This window comes from Berghia stephanieae, chromosome 15 (assembly GCF_034508935.2).
Source record: "Berghia stephanieae isolate SIO BIC M18660-M18661 chromosome 15, UCSD_Bste_1.3, whole genome shotgun sequence".
Lineage (NCBI taxonomy): Eukaryota > Metazoa > Mollusca > Gastropoda > Nudibranchia > Aeolidiidae > Berghia > Berghia stephanieae.
Genome location: NC_088374.1, coordinates 13,483,096 through 13,505,395, shown reverse-complemented (window position 1 = coordinate 13,505,395; position 22,300 = coordinate 13,483,096). Strand labels below are relative to the sequence as shown.

Below are 22,300 nucleotides of genomic sequence, written 5' to 3'. Positions count from 1 at the left end.
TTACTCATATATCTCCTAGTTTGCGGAAATCAAATAAAATTAGAATTTGTAGTAGTTGAGCTTAAGCTTTTATATAGCGCAATATCCATTAAACGTGCTCAAAGCACTTTACAAAGGGTTCCGGATTCCTAGCCAAAAGCAACACTTAAAATGTAGATCGAGACCTGACGCCTGTTAGGCGAAATTACAAAAAAGGACTCAACTATGTGCCAAGCAAGCGAGGCTGGAACCCAAGACCTTCCGATCAGAAAAAGCGTGTTTTACTACTAGACCACATAACCTGTAGTTAGTAGTTGTTGAATTTTACGATATTATTGTTATCTTGTGCATGTTTATAACGTATATAAAATAGGATTCAATAGTCTGATGTCACGTCTGCCCAGCAGACAAAAAAATCAGTACTTTTTGAGCTTCGTGCTGGCTAGAACTTTTTCTCATATCATGTGATGAGAATGTATAAAAGTCAAAACAATATCGGATTTATAATGTTTTTCTCCTCTGGATACACTTTTATGCTCGTCGAAGAAGTATCTCCTGGGTGGGGATCCTGACCTCCCATAGTGGGCAGGGAGGTACATACTGTGTCTTCTATCCCCTTATATCTGTTTTCCAACATGCTTTCTGCTTGGTCTCGGAATGAGATTACTTGGTTTTGTCCTGGCACTGGCCGAAATCCTGGCTGGAGGGAAACAGTCAAATACATAGTTATTGTTTTGGGAGATGATATTTTTTTTCCTTGTAAATCATCTCTCTGTTATGTATTATTATTTTTTATTTTGAATTTATAATGTAAGCATTTGAGTTAATTCCTCTTTGTTTGGTTTTGTGCTTGTGTCTGGATGAGACTTATAGGTGATTTCAAACTGAGTACATTGGTGTATGCTCCTGAATCTACATCTGATCACTATTGTTCTCAGTTCCCCTTTGTCTTACTTTTTCTTGGTGCTTTAATTGTAATTCTAGAAATTTTTACTATCCCATTTTCTTCCTTTTTACTGGCGCTGATATAACCTAAATGTGTTGCAAGCGCCGTAAAACCCTAAAAACAAAACAAAAACAAGAAGTATTTCATAAAGGCGTCCGCCATTATTTCGATAGTTTTAGAACCAGTTACTAAGTTACCATACGTCATTACGATTGTTTGCTTTTGCCTAGTCTGTACAATTTGTCCCCGTTTGAATCAGTGAATTTTTATTTTGGCCCACTTTCTATTGAATGCCTACAATTTAGAAGCTGTTACTTTCATATGTGTTGATTTTCAAATAAAACGTAAACTTATAGCCTGACGTGTTGCTGTTGTTTTGTTTTGTTTTTAAGAGTTTTACGGCGTTTGCAACACATTAAGAATATCAGCGCCAGTAAAAATGAAGAAAACGGATAGTAAAAAGTTTTAGAATTACAATTAAAGCACCCAAGAAAAGGTAAAACAAAGGGGAATTTGTTCAAAGAAGAAACAGATGTAGATTCCAAGAGCACACTATCAAAGTACTTAGTTTGAGATCACCTAAAAGTCTTATCCAGGCACAAGCACAGGTCCCCACTAAGAGGAATACACTCAAATGTTTACAAATCATATGTTAAAAATGAAAAGAATAACAATAACAGTACATAACAGAGAGATGATTTACAAGGAAAAAATATCATATCCCAAAACAATTACTATGCATTTGACTGTTTCCCTCTTAGCTAGGACTCCGGCCAGGGCCAGGACAAGAACAAGTAATCTCATTCCAAGACAAAGACAGAAAGCATGTTGGAAACAGATATAAGGGGATAGAAGACACAGTATGTACCCCCCTGCCCACTATGGGAGGTCAGCAACCCCACACAGGTGTATTGTTGTTGACTAGGGACCCTTCATAAAGTACTTTGAACAAGTTTAGTGAATAGACTAGAAAAACGTTTTTTCTTGCTTTTATTTGTCGATCAACCCCAGTAATTGTCCCAAACTGGAGATTATTTTATATGGCGCAATACCCATTAAACGTGCTCAACGCGCTTTACAAGGGGTCCCTTATCATACATATATATATATATATAATATATATATATATATATATATATAATATATATATATATATATATATATATAATAATATACAATTATAAAAACAAATACCATACACTGACACTGCTCAACTTTTGAGAAACGGAGTTATTTATAAAATCTTTCGAGATATATATATATATATATATATATATATATATATATATATATATATAATATATATATATATATATATAGAGAGAGAGGAGAGAGAGAGAGAGAGAGAGAGGGAGATATGTGAAACAAATACTTGATAGGCCCAAGACAAGTGAGATCACATTGGACAATATAGATTTTGCTGCTCGAAGCTCGAAGAAATAAATAACAATGTCAAATTGAAGGTAAGATTCAATTTAATAAACGATTACAGACAATGTGGACGTTTTGGGTTTCCCCTTATCAACAAAGCAGGATGAATGAAACACATTGACAAATGAGATAATATGTTTGGTAATTTGTTAAACTAAGTAACCACAGTCAAAATCGCATGAAGAAGAAGAAGAAGAAGAAGAAGAAGAAGAAGAAGAAGAAGAAGAAGAAGAAGAAGAAGAAGAAGAAGAAGAAAAAGAAGAGGAGGAGGAGAAGGAGTATGAGGAGGAGGAGGAGGAGGAGAAGGAGTATGAGGAGGAGGAGGAGAAGGAGTATGAGGAGTAGGAAGAGGAAAAGACGAAGAAGAAAAGAAGTAGAAGAAAAGATGGAGAAGAAAAGAAGAAGAAGAAAATGTAGAAGAAAATATTGCGTTCTACCCAAAGGGTAGCAAGCAAATCTGATTGCCCTTTTCACGCTACAGAAACCGGAATAAACTTCGGCTCCAAGCTCCTAATGGCTCTGAAGGACTACTGTACTTTAGGTTTAGTGGCTCCACTAAAAAGACTGACGACAATAACAATATATGTTCTGTGAAATTGTCTTGATTAGTACATTTCATTTTATTTCCTCAGAATGGCTATTACTTTCATATACAGTCGAGTGCGAAGACAAAACAAGATTATTTTGACTCTAATTGCTGCCATCATTACCACATCATTGTACATTACCACATCCAAAATGTTACAGCTAACAGGAAGGAACACTGTATTTGAAGACTCTCCTTGCGAGATCAACTTCAGTCAAGCTGGAGCTCAAAATACTTTGGACTACTTGAAAGTAAAATTAACCAGTCAAAACTCGGAAATAAAATTTGAAGACGTTTTCATACAAAAAATATTTCGGTGCCTCCAAAAATATTACCTCCATGAGAGTCAACTTTCTACTGACAGCTGGTCATTCTTATTCAACACAACATATAGCGTCCGTAATAATAATACATATAAATTGACGGGCTTTGAGCACAGTGGTAATGGGAATCACAAATCGAAACAGATTGATAATAATAACAACAAAATGGATCTGACCTCAAAACTCCTGGATATGCCAATCATCAACCCGCACACGTATCCTTACTTACTCAACCAACCAAACGCCCTGCACTGAGAACGACGTCAAATACATCATAGCTGTTCCCTCAGCGCCAGGGAATTTTGAAAGAAGGCGAAAAGTCCGAAAAAACAGCGCTGCCCTTTTTGCAAAAGATCCCAAAAACCGTGCCAAAATGCTGTTCTTTATCGGATCACCTGCTAATCCCAATGACTTAAATTCCAAAAATATACAAAAACAAATCAAAGACGAAGAACGTGAACACAAAGACATCGTTCAATGTGATTATATCGACGTTTACAGAAATATCACGAAAAAGCTGCCCTTCTTTTAAAATGGAGTGTATCACACTGTAATAAATCTGTTTATTATACGCATGGATGACGACTGTCGAGTAGATTTGCCCAACGCGACTCGAGCTCTTCAGGAACATTCTAAAGATCCAACCAAAAACCCACATTTTATTTTAGGAGAAATGCTAACGGGGGAAACACCTCAAAGAAACCCAAGGAACAAATGGCACATCCCAGTTCAAGAGTACCCTTACGATTCCTACCCACCGTTTTTATTGGGAGGCTTCATGGGATACTCTGTGGAGACCGCAGGCCTACTTTTTCACGCCTACCAACGCCTTAGACTCATCTGGTTAGATGATGTCTTCATTACAGCTTTTTGTGCTCCCATTGCAGGCGTTTCTATATACCACAATGCAGCATTTGTATTCCAGCATTGACAAGGATGATTCAAATTATACTACCGCACTCTGGATAGGCAACGTGTATAAAGTTTTGTCCAGAAACTCGTCCTTCAACTATTGATCGATTAAAATGACCTTCATTTCCACGTTGTCGAGATTTTTTCTGACCCCTCCCCCCCACCCCTCCCCGTCCACTCAGGGTAGGTCTGTTGGATCTGGCGGAAAGTACTTTGCGATAGATTAGCGTCCTATCCAATGGATAGCAAGCGATTGGTATTGTCCGTTTCACGCTATAGAAACGGGGATAAACTCCGGCTCCATAAGCCTAAAGGCTCTAAAAGATTACTTTACTTTACATTTCCACGAAGCCCTCCTAAAGTCCCAGGTTTGAAAGTTTTAGGTAAGATGAGGGTCCCTATAATCGATGATATGTTTGAAAGACGAGTTTTCAGCCCAAACTTATTTGAAAAGATGTGTATTCTTTGAGGACTCAACTTGGCGAAGTCCACAGCAGGACTTGCACCCAGGAATCACTCACATACACAGACACACACACGTTCTCACACACACACACACACGCTCACACACACACACACACAGACATTGCCTATGAAACTTAAAATAATTTACATCATTAACACTCCTTCGCAGTAGGGGTAATTTGATTCAGTAACTTTCCACTGAAACCAGCTCGTATTTCTGTATCCATTTCCGCGTCGGCTTCGATCCAAACGCGACTGTCCTTGTCGCAATGCGCCAAGACGGGACAGTAAACCATATTCGGGATATCGTGTGTGTCTTGCCAATCGTCGTCGTCGTCCACCGTTATAATTATCTTCTTTTTCGACCCGTCCTTCGTAGGGTTCGTCATGCACAGAAACCATGTCGTTCCATTCTGCCCAGCTTCCTGTTTGTAGAGACAGAAATTGTATTTCCCGCTAAAGGGAATTGTGTAGATACCGGTATCCATATTCATAAATAAATAACAAATGTGGTGCACGTAATCGTAACCGTCAATTTTCACTCGATTTCCTGCTAGGACTGGGCAAGTCTGCGTCGATTCCACACGAAATCTGCTCATCTTTTGTAAGACCTGTGAAGGAAAATAAACGAATAAGGAAATTGATACAGGCCCGTGAAATCAATTTATATTCGCATACACCCTTCCCATAATAATATATAGTATACAGTTCTCTTTATTAATCCCTAAGGGGAAATTTTCCTTTAGGGTCAGTGCAATGGAAGACCTTCATAACTCAGGCGTCAGCCGTAGTGCAGCATCACAAAATGAGCTAAAGCAAGGTGACTTGCTCAAAGCCACACCTTGCGACGGTTGGTCTAAGTTCGAAAAGTGTTCGTTCTTGTATGTATTTGTCATCTATGTTCGTTTCTTGTAACAGTAGGAAGTCTGGTCTGTAGTTCCTCATTAGATTTTTCATGTTTTGTATTTTCTGTCTCATACCTCTGATGTTTAAGGTTATAATTGTCAATGTTGGGAACTCATCCTCTTTTTATGTTGTTTTTATTTTGTATTGTTTGTTTTTTTGTGTATGATGCTGCTTGTTCTCCAGAGGTGGTGTGTTTGTTGTATCTAGAATAGCGTATGTATGTGGGTATATATGTGTGGTTTGTGGGCAGCATATCTGGGCTTAATGTATGAATTGTTTTGTTTAAATGTTGGGTATTAAAAAAAAGCCCGAACTCTTGCTGCTCATACCGATTCTTCGATTCATGCAGTAAATGTCACGCATCATCGTACGGCGAAGAATCACCATTGCGATTCTAAAAACAACACCAACAACAGATTTATCAACTGTTATCGTTGTCTGGGCCCACATTCACCCCAGCAAAGTAAGTTTAAATCAGCAACCTGCTACAAGTGCAGCAAGGGTGGCCACATTGCAAAGGCGTGTAGATCGTCCAAACCAACCCCTTTGCCTAAGCGGACAGGAGGCCACAATGAGCGTCATCGTCAGCATTTCGTGGATGTGCAGCTTGACAATTCCGAATCTGTCGCACACACCATGTCTACCACAATGACCTAGAAATTCAATTGTATGAGATGACAGGATCACCAAATTGTGGTAGTGTCAACACAAAGCCAGTTTCGCTTCCAGTCGACGTAAATGACGCCAGAGTGACATTCGTGCTTGACACTGGCGCTACACTAAGTGTCATGAACAAGGCCGATTTTGATGTGTGTAGTTCAAGAAACATCACTCTTCAACCATCAGAATCAACAAAGCGTTTAAAGACATACACAGGAGTAGTGTGCCAGTGTTAGGAGAGACTGTTGTACCAGTTGACTACAATAGACAGAAGTTGAAACTCCCGATTGTCGTTGTCCCAGGAGATGTACCATCATTGCTTGTCAGGAACTGGCTTCAACACATCAAACTGGACTGGAATCCCATATTTTCTGTGAAGTGTGAAACTAGTACTAATGCCTCGTTAGAAATATTGTTGAATGATAACATACATGCTTTTGGGGAAAATGGTTTATTGAATGATAGAACAGTCAAATTGGCAATGAAGACAGGTACTAACACTAGATATTGCAAGGCACGGTTTCCGCCATACATGCTCAGGGCAAAAATAGAAAAATTGAAAGATTTGTGTCAAATGGCATAATAGAAAAAGTTGAGACTCTCTCTCCTCTCTCTCTCTCCTCTCTCTCCTCTCTCTCTCTCTCTCTCTCTCTCTCTCAGTGGGGTAACAGCATGTCCCTGATCGGTGACCATTGTTTTGTTTTGTTTTGTTTTTAGGTGTTTAACGGCGCTTTCGACACTATTTAGGTCATTTAAGCGCCCCGTTTCTGTCTTTTATCAATTTTTATCGGCCTTGAGGGGCCATCGCTGCTCAATCGTGTACTGTTTTAATAAAATCTTTATAAAATCATAATAGTTACATGTTTGTTGTTTAAAAATATTTATTTACAATTTCTGCAGGTGACCATGAACAAGTTTTTGCTTTTACACCGTAACTACATATGGCGTCAATCCGTTGTCATCAACCAAAAGACTTTTTAAAAAAATTATCCCCCTAGAATAGTCATGATTATAACATTATTCATAATTAATTAGAAAAATCAATGTGATCTTCGTTTAATTGAGGCTACTGATGACTGTATCTACTACATAGTCAGTCATACAGTACTGAAAAACACACTACTGTCAGCCGACACAGTTTGTTTGTTTGTTTTTAAGGGTTTTACGGCGCTTGCAACACATTTAGGTTATATCAGAGCCAGTAAAAAGGAAGAAAATGGGATAGTAAAAAGTTCTAGAAATACAAGTAAAGCAGCCAAGAGAAAGTAAGACAAAGGGGAACTGAGAACATATAGGGATCAGATGTAGATTCCAAGAGCATACCACCAATGTAATTAGTTTGAAATCACCTACAAGTCTCATCCAGACATAAGCACAAAATCCAACAAAGAGGAACACATTCAAATGCTAACATTATACATTCAAAATAAAGATAATAATACGTAACAGAGAGATGATTTACAAGGAAAAAAATATCATCTCCCCAAAAAATAACTATGCATTTGACTGTATCCCTCCCAGCTCGGACTCCGGCCAGGGCCATGACAAAGCCAAGTAATCTCATTCCAAGACAAAGACAGAAAGCATGTTGGAAAATAGATATAAGGGGATAGAAGACACAGAATGTACCTCCCTGCCCGCTATGGGAGGTCAGGATCCTCACCCAGCCGACACAGTTTGGACATCACGTGACCGCGTCTTAGCCGTGAATCAACCCCATTCATAAATTAAGTGTCTGAAGGAATATGCTCCCAAGAAAATTTTAATCTTTATTTGAAGAAAATCGGGTGATTATTCATGAAGTTATGGTCACATGTATGAGAAAGGTATCCAACAACTTTTCTCAAATTTCCATTTTTTTACTAGCTGTAAAAAATATATATTTAGTAATGTGAAGTTAAGCTTTGATATTACCTGAAGATGTATAAAAAGGGTTGATTTCTTGATTTATGATTAGAACCTACTTTAAAAAAATAACCTTCTAATTAAACTCAGCAATATCTTGGTTCAAACATTTTCACCATCCGACTGATTATGTCACACACTGTAACTTAATTATGTTGTTTGTTTTTGTTTTTAAAGGTTTTACGCGCCTGCAACACGTTTAGGTCATATCAGCTCCAGTAAAAAGGAAGAAAATGGGATAGTAAAAAGTTCTAGAATTACAATTTAAGCAAACAAGGGTAAGACCAAGGGGAATTGTACAAATAAGGAATTGGTGTAGATTTCAAGAGCATAGCATCAATGTACTTAGTTTGAGATCACCTAAAAGTCTCACCCAGATACGAACACAGGCATTCACTAAGAGGAAGACACTCAAATGTTTACAAATAATATATATATAATATATATATATATATATATATATATAATATATATATATATATATATATATATATACTATATATATAAATTATAAAAACAAAAACCATGAAATAATAGTGCTCAACTTTAGGATAAAAGGATCTATTTATAAACATTTGAAAGATAATTAAGATTGTTTGTATCTATATATATATAATACGTAAACCAAACATAATACAGTGCAAAATAGAGAGATGATTTACAAGGAAAAAAATATCATCTCCCAAAACTAACTATACATTTGACTGTTTTCCTCTCACCAACCGTATCCGGTCAAGGCCAGAACAAAACCAAGTAATCTCATTCCAAGACAAAGACAGAAAGCAAGTTGGAAAACAGATATAGGGAGGTAGAAGACACAGTATGTACCTCCCTGCCCACTATGGGAGGTCGGGGGCCCCACCCAGGAAAACAGATATAGGGAGGTAGAAGACACATTATGTACCTCCCTGCCCTCTATGGGAGGTCGGGGGCCCCAACCAGAATTATGCAAATGAACCGTTCAAGCTCACCCATTAGTAAAACGAGGCCATGTAAACAAAGTCACACAGATCTGTACATTGATTAATCAAACGTGCCACTCACATCATCTGCCTTTGAATTGAACAGATCGTACATACATACATACATACATACATACATACATACTTACTTACTTACTTACATACTTACTTACTTACTTACTTACATACTTACATACTTACATACTTACATACTTACATACTTACATACATACATACTACATACATACATACCTACCTACTACCTACTACCTACCTACCTACCATACCTACCTAAACCACCTACCTACCTACCTAACCTACCTACCTACTCTACCTACCTACCTAACCTACCTACCTACCTACCTACCAACTACCTACCTACCTACCTACCATACCTACCTACACTACCACCATACCATACCTACCATACCCACCTACCTACCTACCTACCTACCTACCATACCTACCTACCTACCTACCTACCTACCATACCTACCTACCTACTACTACACTACCTACCTACACTACCTACCTACCTACCTACTACCTACCACTACCTACCTACACCTACCTACCATACTACTCTACCTACCTACTACTACCTATACCTACCTACCTACCTACCTACCTACCTACCTACACTACCTACCTACTCCTACTACTACCTACCAAACCTACCTACCTACCACTACACTACCTACCTACCTATACCTACCTACCTACCTACCTTACCACTACCTACCTACCCACACTACCTACCATACCTACCTACCTCCACTACCATACACTACCATACCTACAACTACCTACCTACCTACCTACCTACCTACCTACCTACTACTACCTACCTACTACACCTACCTACCTACCTACCTACCTACCTACCTACCTACCTACCTACCTACCTACCTACCTACCTACTACCTACCTACCTACCTACCTACCTACCTACCTACCTACCTACCTACCTACACTCTACCATACCTACCTACACCTACTACCTACCTACCTACCTACCTAACCTACCTACCTACCTACCTACCAACTACCTACCTACCTACCTACCTACATACTACCTACCTACCTACCTACCACCTACCTACCTACCTACCACTACCTACAACATACCTCCACCTACCTACCTACCTACCTACTACCTACACCTACCATACCTACCTACCTACCTACCTACCTACCTACACTACCTACCTACCATACCTACACTACCTACCTACCTACCTAACCTACCTACCTACCTACCTACCTACCTAACCTACCTACCTACCTACCTACCTACCTACCTACCTACCTACCTACAACTACACTACCATACCTACCTACCTACTACCATACCTACCTACCATACCTACCACCTACCTACCTACCTACCTACCTACCTACCTAACCTACCACCTACCTACTCTACCTAACCTACCTACCTAACCTACCTACCTACCTAACCTACCTACCTACCTACCTACCTACCTACCACCTACCTACACTCTACCTACCCTACCTACATACCTAACTCTACATCCTACCTACCTACCTACCTACCTACCTACCTACCTACCTACCTACCCTACCTACCTACCTACCTACCTACCTACCTACCTACCTACCTACCTACCTACCACCTACCTACCTACCTACCTACACCTACCTACCTACCTACCTACCTACCTACCACCTACCTACCTACCTAACCTACACTACCTACCTACCTACCTACACTACCTACCTCCTCATACCCTACCTACCTACCTACCTACCTACTACCTACCTACCTACCTACCTAACCTACCTACCTACCTACCTACCACCTACCTAACCTCTACCTACCTACCTACCTACTACCTACCTACCTACCTACCTACCTACCTACCTACCTACCTACCTACCTACCTACCTACCATACCTACCTACCTACCTATACCTACCTACCTACCTACCTACCTACCTACCTACACTACCTACCTACCTACCTACCTACCACTACCTACCTACCTACCTACCTACCTACCTACCTACCACCTACCTACCTACCTACCTACCTACCTACCTACCTACCTACCTACCTACCTACCTACCTACCTACCTACCTACCTACCTACCTACCTACTACCTACCTACCTACCTACCTACCTACCACCTACACCATACCTACCTACCTACCTACCTACCTACCTACCTACCTACCTACCTACCTACCTACCTACCTACCTACTCATACATACATACACATACATACATACATACATACATACATCACATACATACATACATACATACATACATACATACATACATACATAAACATACATACATACATACATACATACATACATACATACATACATAACATACTACATACATACTACATACATACATACATACACTACAACATACATACATACATACATACAATACATACATACATACTACATACACTACATACATACATACATACATACATACATACATACATACATACATACATACATACATACATACATACATACATACATACATACATACACATACATACATACATACTACATACTCATACATACATACATACATACATACATATACATACATACTATACATACATACATACTACATACATACATACATACATACATACATACATACATACATACATACATACATACATACATACATACATACCATACATCATACATACATACATACATACATACATACATACATACATACTACATACATACATACATACATACATACATACATTACATACATACTACATACATACATACATACATACATACACATACCATACATACATACTACATACATACTTTATGGTACCAAGCTAAATTTTACATAACTGGTACCATACTCAACGGCATTTATAACATAAAAAATCCACCGAAATCTGTTCATGGGAAAGAAAATTATTGATCGATATCTATAACTCCTAATACAGTTTTTCGGAATTGTTTATGCTAGTAGTAGTTTTGTATGGCTACAACTCCACGTTGTATCGCTTCACCCAATCCGCGAAAGCACTGTCCCCCTTATGAACCATTTGGTAGCCGCCTGGGGGTGCTGTTGCGGGGCACTTCAAAATGAATATAACTCTATAAACATTTAAAATCTCAAAATCAGCCATGTGTTTTTCCTGCATTCTCATTTTTTTAAAAATCAAATATTTCCATTCGAGCTTAATATTAAATGTGACCCCTTGTCTCAAAACGGTATTAAGTCGGATGATTAAGATGCTGAAAATGGAATTTATAGTCAGAAATATCATGCTTAAGTTGAGTTTATTTGCTTTATAGAGGAGAAGGATTATCACATTTTATTGTGCTAAATACCAACGTTTCATATTTTTGACTAGTTTAACGATAATTTGACTTTTTAGCATCTGGTCCATCCCGACATAATACCATTTTGAGACGTTGGGTCACAAATGGACAATCTGGGTTTTCTATTCCTTTAACTAAATTCTACTCTACTCAGCTTTAGTGCTGTTATGTGGTCTTGTGGAATGACGCTCGCCTTCGAATCGGAAGGTCCTTGGTTTGAGTCTCGCTCGCTCGACGTATAGTTGGGTCCTTGGAAATGACTCTTTTCTCACATTCTCTCACCGTACTCAGGTGTAAAATGAATACTTGGTCATTAACTAAGTTGTCTGTGTCGGGGAAAATGTATTATCGCCTAACAGGCGTCATGTCTCATTCTTTAGGTTAAGTGTTGCTGCTAGTAAAGCATTTTAGCATGTTTAGTGGATTTTGCCCTATATAAAAGCTCAACTTTAATATAAGGAAAATGTTTTCCCTGGGACTTATAACTTTTATGCAATGGTCACTAAACTTACTCATATTATCTCCTAGTTTGCGGAAATCAAATAAAATTAGAATTTGTAGTAGTTGAGCTTAAGCTTTTATATAGCGCAATATCCATTAAACGTGCTCAAAGCACTTTACAAAGGGTTCCGGATTCCTAGCCAAAAGCAACACTTAAAATGTAGATCGAGACCTGACGCCTGTTAGGCGAAATTACAAAAAAGGACTCAACTATGTGCCAAGCAAGCGAGGCTGGAACCCAAGACCTTCCGATCAGAAAAAGCGTGTTTTACTACTAGACCACATAACCTGTAGTTAGTAGTTGTTGAATTTTACGATATTATTGTTATCTTGTGCATGTTATAACGTATATAAAATAGGATTCAATAGTCTGATGTCACGTCTGCCCAGCAGACAAAAAAATCAGTACTTTTTGAGCTTCGTGCTGGCTAGAACTTTTTCTCATATCATGTGATGAGAATGTATAAAAGTCAAAACAAGATCGGATTTATAATGTTTTTCTCCTCTGGATACACTTTTATGCTCGTCGAAGAAGTATCTCCTGGGTGGGGATCCTGACCTCCCATAGTGGGCAGGGAGGTACATACTGTGTCTTCTATCCCCTTATATCTGTTTTCCAACATGCTTTCTGTCTTGGTCTCGGAATGAGATTACTTGGTTTTGTCCTGGCACTGGCCGAAATCCTGGCTGGGAGGGAAACAGTCAAATACATAGTTATGGTTTTGGGAGATGATATTTTTTTCCTTGTAAATCATCTCTCTGTTATGTATTATTATTTTTATTTTGAATTTATAATGTAAGCATTTGAGTGTATTCCTCTTTGTTTGGTTTTGTGCTTGTGTCTGGATGAGACTTATAGGTGATTTCAAACTGAGTACATTGGTGGTATGCTCCTGGAATCTACATCTGATCACTATTTGTTCTCAGTTCCCCTTTGTCTTACTTTTTCTTGGGTGCTTTAATTGTAATTCTAGAAATTTTTACTATCCCATTTTCTTCCTTTTTACTGGCGCTGATATAACCTAAATGTGTTGCAAGCGCCGTAAAACCCTTAAAAACAAAACAAAAACAAGAAGTATTTCATAAAGGCGTCCGCCATTATTTCGATAGTTTAGAACCAGTTACTAAGTTACCATACGTCATTACGATTGTTTGCTTTTGCCTAGTCTGTACAATTTGTCCCCGTTTGAATCAGTGAATTTTTATTTTGGCCCACTTTCTATTGAATGCCTACAATTTAGAAGCTGTTACTTTCATATGTGTTGATTTTCAAATAAAACGTAAACTTATAGCCTGACGTGTTGCTGTTGTTTGTTTTGTTTTTAAGGGTTTTACGGCGTTTGCAACACATTAAGAATATCAGCGCCAGTAAAAATGAAGAAAACGGGATAGTAAAAAGTTTTAGAATTACAATTAAAGCACCCAAGAAAAGGTAAAACAAAGGGGAATTTGTTCAAAGAAGAAACAGATGTAGATTCCAAGAGCACACTATCAAAGTACTTAGTTTGAGATCACCTAAAAGTCTTATCCAGGCACAAGCACAGGTCCCCACTAAGAGGAATACACTCAAATGTTTACAAATCATATGTTAAAAATGAAAAGAATAACAATAACAGTACATAACAGAGAGATGATTTACAAGGAAAAAATATCATATCCCAAAACAATTACTATGCATTTGACTGTTTCCCTCTTAGCTAGGACTCCGGCCAGGGCCAGGACAAGAACAAGTAATCTCATTCCAAGACAAAGACAGAAAGCATGTTGGAAACAGATATAAGGGGATAGAAGACACAGTATGTACCCCCTGCCTACTATGGGAGGTCAGCAACCCCACACAGGTGTATTGTTGTTGACTAGGGACCCTTCATAAAGTACTTTGAACAAGTTTAGTGAATAGACTAGAAAAACGTTTTTTCTTGCTTTTATTTGTCGATCAACCCCAGTAATTGTCCCAAACTGGAGATTATTTTATATGGCGCAATACCCATTAAACGTGCTCAACGCGCTTTACAAGGGGTCCCTTATCATACATATATATATATATATATATATAATATATATATATATATATATATATATATATATATATATATACAATTATAAAAACAAATACCATACACTGACACTGCTCAACTTTTGAGAAACGGAGTTATTTATAAAATCTTTCGAGATATATATATATATATATTATATATATATATTATATATATATATAATATATAAGAGAGAGAGAGAGAGAGAGAGAGAGAGAGAGAGAGAGGGAGATATGTGAAACAAATACTTGATAGGCCCAAGACAAGTGAGATCACATTGGACAATATAGATTTTGCTGCTCGAAGCGCGAAGAAATAAATAACAATGTCAAATTGAAGGTAAGATTCAATTTAATAAACGATTACAGACAATGTGGACGTTTTGGGTTTCCCCTTATCAACAAAGCAGGATGAATGAAACACATTGACAAATGAGATAATATGTTTGGTAATTTGTTAAACTAAGTAACCACAGTCAAAATCGCATGAAGAGAAGAAGAAGAAGAAGAAGAAGAAGAAGAAGAAGAAGAAGAAGAAGAAGAAGAAGAAGAGAAGAAGAAGAAGAAGAGAGAAGAAGGAGAGAGAGAGAGAGAAGGAGTAGAGAGGAGGAGAGGAGAAGAGTATGAGAGGAGAGAGGAAAAGATGAAGAGAGAAACAAGAAGAAAGTAAGAAAAGATGAGAAGAAAAGAAAAGAAGAAAATGTAGAAGAAAATATTGCGTTCTACCCAAAGGGTAGCAAGCAAATCTGATTGCCCTTTTCACGCTACAGAAACCGGAATAAACTTCGGCTCCAAGCTCCTAATGGCTCTGAAGGACTACTGTACTTTAGGTTTAGTGGCTCCACTAAAAAGACTGACGACAATAACAATATATGTTTCTGTGAAATTGTCTTGATTAGTACATTTCATTTTATTTCCTCAGAATGGCTATTACTTTCATATACAGTCGAGTGCGAAGACAAAACAAGATTATTTTGACTCTAATTGCTGCCATCATTACCACATCATTGTACATTACCACATCCAAAATGTTACAGCTAACAGGAAGGAACACTGTATTTGAAGACTCTCCTTGCGAGATCAACTTCAGTCAAGCTGGAGCTCAAAATACTTTGGTCTACTTGAGAGTAAAATTAACCAGTCAAAACTCGGAAATAAAATTTGAAAACGTTTTCATACAAAAAATACTTCGGTGCCTCCAAAAATATTACCTCCATGAGAGTCAACTTTCTACTGACAGCTGGTCATTCCGATTCAACACAACATATAGCGTCCGTAATAATAATACATATAAATTGACGGGCTTTGAGCACAGTGGTAATGGGAATCACAAATCGAAACAGATTGATAATAATAACAACAAAATGGATCTGACCTCAAAACTCCTGGATATGCCAATCATCAACCCGCACACGTATCCTTACTTACTCAACCAACCAAACGCCTGCACTGAGAACGACGTCAAATACATCATAGCTGTTCCCTCAGCGCCAGGGAATTTTGAAAGAAGGCGAAAAGTCCGAAAAAACAGCGCTGCCATTTTTGCAAAAGATCCCAAAAACCGTGCCAAAATGCTGTTCTTTATCGGATCACCTGCTAATCCCAATGACTTAAATTCCAAAAATATACAAAAACAAATCAAAGACGAAGAACGTGAACACAAAGACATCGTTCAATGTGATTATATCGACGTTTACAGAAATATCACGAAAAAGGCTGCCCTTCTTTTAAGATGGAGTGTATCACACTGTAATAAATCTGTTTATTATACGCATGGATGACGACTGTCGAGTAGATTTGCCCAACGCGACTCGAGCTCTTCAGGAACATTCTAAAGATCCAACCAAAAACCCACATTTTTTTTAGGAGAAATGCTAACGGGGGAAACACCTCAAAGAAACCCAAGGAACAAATGGCACATCCCAGTTCAAGAGTACCCTTACGATTCCTACCCACGTTTTTATTGGGAGGCTTCATGGGATACTCTGTGGAGACCGCAGGCCTACTTTTTCACGCCTACCAACGCCTTAGACTCATCTGGTTAGATGATGTCTTCATTACAGCTTTTTGTGCTCCCATTGCAGGCGTTTCTATTTTTTTGTTTGTTTGTTGCTTTAGGTCTCTTCCAACACAATTGAGGTTATATGAGAGACCGCTGAAACAAAAAAAACAAGCAATCTAACAAAAATAGTACAAATGTCAATCAAAATCATAACCTAAAGATGTCATAAGCTAAATTATAAATAACCAAGAACAAACAGGCAGAGGATTTACAGGAAAAAAAATATCCCCTGTCAAAAATACAATCCCAAACCAAAGAAGCAGGATAGGCTAGTAAAGAGAAGAAGAAACGACATCACTATCGGATCGTACACCCATGCGAACATCATAGGTATATGATTCAAGGGTGATGCTCCCATCCAACCACCCGCAGGCGTTTCTATATACAACAATGCAGCATTTGTATTCCAGCATTGACAAGGATGATTCAAATTATACTACCGCACTCTGGATAGGCAACGTGTATAAAGTTTTGTCCAGAAACTCGTCCTTCAACTATTGATCGATTAAAATGACCTTCATTTTCCACGTTGTCGAGATTTTTCTGACCCCTCCCCCCCCCCTCCCCGTCCACTCAGGGTAGGTCTGTTGGATCTGGCGGAAAGTACTTTGCGATAGATTAGCGTCCTATCCAATGGATAGCAAGCAATTGGTATTGTCCATTTCACGCTATAGAAACGGGGATAAACTCCGGCTCCATAAGCCTAAAGGCTCTAAAAGATTACTTTACTTTACATTTCCACGAAGCCCTCCTAAAGTCCCAGGTTTGAAAGTTTTAGGTAAGATGAGGGTCCCTATAATCGATGATATGTTTGAAAGACGAGTTTTTAGCCCAAACTTATGTTGAAAAGATGTGTATTCTTTGAGGACTCAACTTGGCGAAGTTCACAGCAGGACTTGCACCCAGGAATCACTCACATACACAGACACACACACGCTCTCACACACACACACACGCTCACACACACACACACAGACATTGCCTATGAAACTTAAAATAATTTACATCATTAACACTCCTTCGCAGTAGGGGTAATTTGATTCAGTAACTTTCCACTGAAACCAGCTCGTATTTCTGTATCCATTTCCGCGTCGGCTTCGATCCAAACGCGACTGTCCTTGTCGCAATGCGCCAAGACGGGACAGTAAACCATATTCGGGATATCGTGTGTGTCTTGCCAATCGTCGTCGTCGTCCACCGTTATAATTATCTTCTTTTTCGACCCGTCCTTCGTAGGGTTCGTCATGCACAGAAACCAGGTCGTTCCATTCTGCCCAGCTTCCTGTTTGTAGAGACAGAAATTGTATTTCCCGCTAAAGGGAATTGTGTAGATACCGGTATCCATATTCATAAATAAATAACAAATGTGGTGCACGTAATCGTAACCGTCAATTTTCACTCGATTTCCTGCTAGGACTGGGCAAGTCTGCGTCGATTCCACACGAAATCTGCTCATCTTTTGTAAGCCTGTGAAGGAAAATAAACGAATAAGGAAATTGATACAGGCCCGTGAAATCAATTTATATTCGCATACACCCTTCCCATAATAATATATAGTATACAGTTCTCTTTATTAATCCCTAAGGGAAATTTTCCTTTAGGGTCAGTGCAATGGAAGACCTTCATAACTCAGGCGTCAGCCGTAGTGCAGCATCACAAAATGAGCTAAAGCAAGGTGACTTGCTCAAAGCCACACCTTGCGACGGTTGGTCTAAGTTCGAAAAGTGTTCGTTCTTGTATGTATTTGTCATCTATGTTCGTTTCTTGTAACAGTAGGAAGTCTGGTCTGTAGTTCCTCATTAGATTTTTCATGTTTTGTATTTTCTGTCTCATACCTCTGATGTTTAAGGTTATAATTGTCAATGTTGGGAACTCATCCTCTTTTATGTTGTTTTTATTTTGTATTGTTGGTTTTTTGTGTATGATGCTGCTTGTTCTCCAGAGGTGGTGTGTTTGTTGTATCTAGAATAGCGTATGTATGTGGGTATATATGTGTGGTTTGTGGGCAGCATATCTGGGCTTAATGTATGAATTGTTTTGTTTAAATGTTGGGGTATTAAAAAAAAGCCTGAACTCTTGCTGCTCATACCGATTCTTCGATTCATGCAGTAAATGTCACGCATCATCGTACGGCGAAGAATCACCATTGCGATTCTAAAAACAACACCAACAACAGATTTATCAACTGTTATCGTTGTCTGGGCCCACATTCACCCCAGCAAAGTAAGTTTAAATCAGCAACCTGCTACAAGTGCAGCAAGGGTGGCCACATTGCAAAGGCGTGTAGATCGTCCAAACCAACCCCTTTGCCTAAGCGGACAGGAGGCCACAATGAGCGTCATCGTCAGCATTTCGTGGATGTGCAGCTTGACAATTCCGAATCTGTCGCACACACCATGTCTACCACAAATGACCTAGAAATTCAATTGTATGAGATGACAGGATCACCAAATTGTGGTAGTGTCAACACAAAGCCAGTTTCGCTTCCAGTCGACGTAAATGACGCCAGAGTGACATTCGTGCTTGACACTGGCGCTACACTAAGTGTCATGAACAAGGCCGATTTTGATGTGTGTAGTTCAAGAAACATCACTCTTCAACCATCAGAATCAACAAAGCGTTTAAAGACATACACAGGAGGTAGTGTGCCAGTGTTAGGAGAGACTGTTGTACCAGTTGACTACAATAGACAGAAGTTGAAACTCCCGATTGTCGTTGTCCCAGGAGATGTACCATCATTGCTTGTCAGGAACTGGCTTCAACACATCAAACTGGACTGGAATCCCATATTTTCTGTGAAGTGTGAAACTAGTACTAATGCCTCGTTAGAAATATTGTTGAATGATAACATACATGCTTTTGGGGAAAATGGTTTATTGAATGATAGAACAGTCAAATTGGCAATGAAGACAGGTACTAACACTAGATATTGCAAGGCACGGTTTCCGCCATACATGCTCAGGGCAAAAATAGAAAAATTGAAAGATGTGTGTCAAATGGCATAATAGAAAAAGTTGAGACCTCTCTCTCTCTCTCTCTCTCTCTCTCTCTCTCTCTCTCTCTCTCTCTCTCTCTCTCTCAGTAGGGTAACAGCATGTCCCTGATCGGTGACCATTGTTTTGTTTTGTTTTGTTTTTAGGTGTTTAACGGCGCTTTCGACACTATTTAGGTCATTTAAGCGCCCCGTTTCTGTCTTTTATCAATTTTTATCGGCCTTGAGGGGCCATCGCTGCTCAATCGTGTACTGTTTTAATAAAATCTTTATAAAATCATAATAGTTACATGTTTGTTGTTTAAAAATATTTATTTACAATTTCTGCAGGTGACCATGAACAAGTTTTTGCTTTTACACCGTAACTACATATGGCGTCAATCCGTTGTCATCAACCAAAAGACTTTTTAAAAAAATTATCCCCCTAGAATAGTCATGATTATAACATTATTCATAATTAATTAGAAAAATCAATGTGATCTTCGTTTAATTGAGGCTACTGATGACTGTATCTACTACATAGTCAGTCATACAGTACTGAAAAACACACTACTGTCAGCCGACACAGTTTGTTTGTTTGTTTTTAAGGGTTTTACGGCGCTTGCAACACATTTAGGTTATATCAGAGCCAGTAAAAAGGAAGAAAATGGGATAGTAAAAAGTTCTAGAAATACAAGTAAAGCAGCCAAGAGAAAGTAAGACAAAGGGGAACTGAGAACATATAGGGATCAGATGTAGATTCCAAGAGCATACCACCAATGTAATTAGTTTGAAATCACCTACAAGTCTCATCCAGACATAAGCACAAAATCCAACAAAGAGGAACACATTCAAATGCTAACATTATACATTCAAAATAAAGATAATAATACGTAACAGAGAGATGATTTACAAGGAAAAAAATATCATCTCCCCAAAAAATAACTATGCATTTGACTGTATCCCTCCCAGCTCGGACTCCGGCCAGGGCCATGACAAAGCCAAGTAATCTCATTCCAAGACAAAGACAGAAAGCATGTTGGAAAATAGATATAAGGGGATAGAAGACACAGAATGTACCTCCCTGCCCGCTATGGGAGGTCAGGATCCTCACCCAGCCGACACAGTTTGGACATCACGTGACCGCGTCTTAGCCGTGAATCAACCCCATTCATAAATTAAGTGTCTGAAGGAATATGCTCCCAAGAAAATTTTAATCTTTATTTGAAGAAAATCGGGTGATTGTTCATGAAGTTATGGTCACATGCATGAGAAAGGTATCCAACAACTTTTCTCAAATTTCCATTTTTTTGTTCGACTTTACTAGCTGTAAAAAATATACATTTAGAAATGTGAAGTTAAGCTTTGATATTACCAGAAGATGTATAAAAAGGGTTGATTTCTTGATTTATGATTAGAACCTACTTAAAAAAAATAACCTTCTAATTAAACTCAGCAATATCTTGGTTCAAACATCTTCACCATCCGACTGATTATGTCACACACTGTAACTTAATTATGTTGTTTGTTTCTGTTTTTAAAGGTTTTACGCGCCTGCAACACGTTTAGGTCATATCAGCTCCAGTAAAAAGGAAGAAAATGGGATAGTAAAAAGTTCTAGAATTACAATTTAAGCACACAAGGGTAAGACGAAGGGGAATTGTACAAATAAGGAATTGGTGTAGATTTCAAGAGCATAGCATCAATGTATTTAGTTTGAGATCACCTAAAAGTCTCACCCAGATACGAACACAGGCATTCACTAAGAGGAAGACACTCAAATGTTTACAAATAATATATATATATATATATATATATATATATATATATATATATATATATATTATAAATTATAAAAACAAAAACCATGAAATAATAGTGCTCAACTTTAGGATAAAAGGATCTATTTATAAACATTTGAAAGATAATTAAGACTGTTTGTATATATATAATACGTAAACCAAACATAATACAGTGCAAAATAGAGAGATGATTTACAAGGAAAAAAATATCATCTCCCAAAACTAACTATACATTTGACTGTTTTCCTCTCACCAACGGTATCCGGTCAAGGCCAGAACAAAACCAAGTAATCTCATTCCAAGACAAAGACAGAAAGCAAGTTGGAAAACAGATATAGGGAGGTAGAAGACACAGTATGTACCTCCCTGCCCACTATGGGAGGTCGGGGTCCCCACCCAGGAAAACAGATATAGGGAGGTAGAAGACACAGTATGTACCTCTCTGCCCACTATGGGAGGTCGGGGTCCCCACCCAGGAAAACATATATAGGGAGGTAGAAGACA

At 38.3% G+C, this 22,300-nt stretch overlaps 2 protein-coding genes across 3 annotated transcripts in view; one reads left to right on the top strand and one right to left on the bottom strand.

Annotated features, from left to right (window-relative positions):
* LOC144960846 (atrial natriuretic peptide receptor 1-like) overlaps positions 1-22,300 on the bottom strand; it is a 169,566-nt gene that overhangs the window by 6,058 nt on the left and 141,208 nt on the right. The window lies entirely within an intron of this gene.
* Positions 2,990-4,196, top strand: LOC144960720 (lactosylceramide 1,3-N-acetyl-beta-D-glucosaminyltransferase A-like). The gene is made up of 3 exons (XM_078894010.1): positions 2,990-3,193; positions 3,522-3,784; positions 3,965-4,196. Exons 1-3 carry the CDS (start codon positions 2,990-2,992, stop codon positions 4,194-4,196), a joined length of 699 nt encoding a protein of 232 aa, XP_078750136.1.

What these genes read in the sequence shown, in the direction of transcription:
- LOC144960720 (XM_078894010.1), top strand. Translation starts at nt 2,990, where the DNA reads ATGGCTATTACTTTCATATACAGTCGAGTGCGAAGACAAAACAAGATT. An exon ending in ATACTTTGGACTACTTGAAA is followed by an intron (nt 3,194 to 3,521) that starts GTAAAATTAACC and finishes CCCTGCACTGAG; the next exon opens with AACGACGTCAAATACATCAT. An exon ending in AGAAATATCACGAAAAAGCT is followed by an intron (nt 3,785 to 3,964) that starts GCCCTTCTTTTA and finishes AACACCTCAAAG; the next exon opens with AAACCCAAGGAACAAATGGC.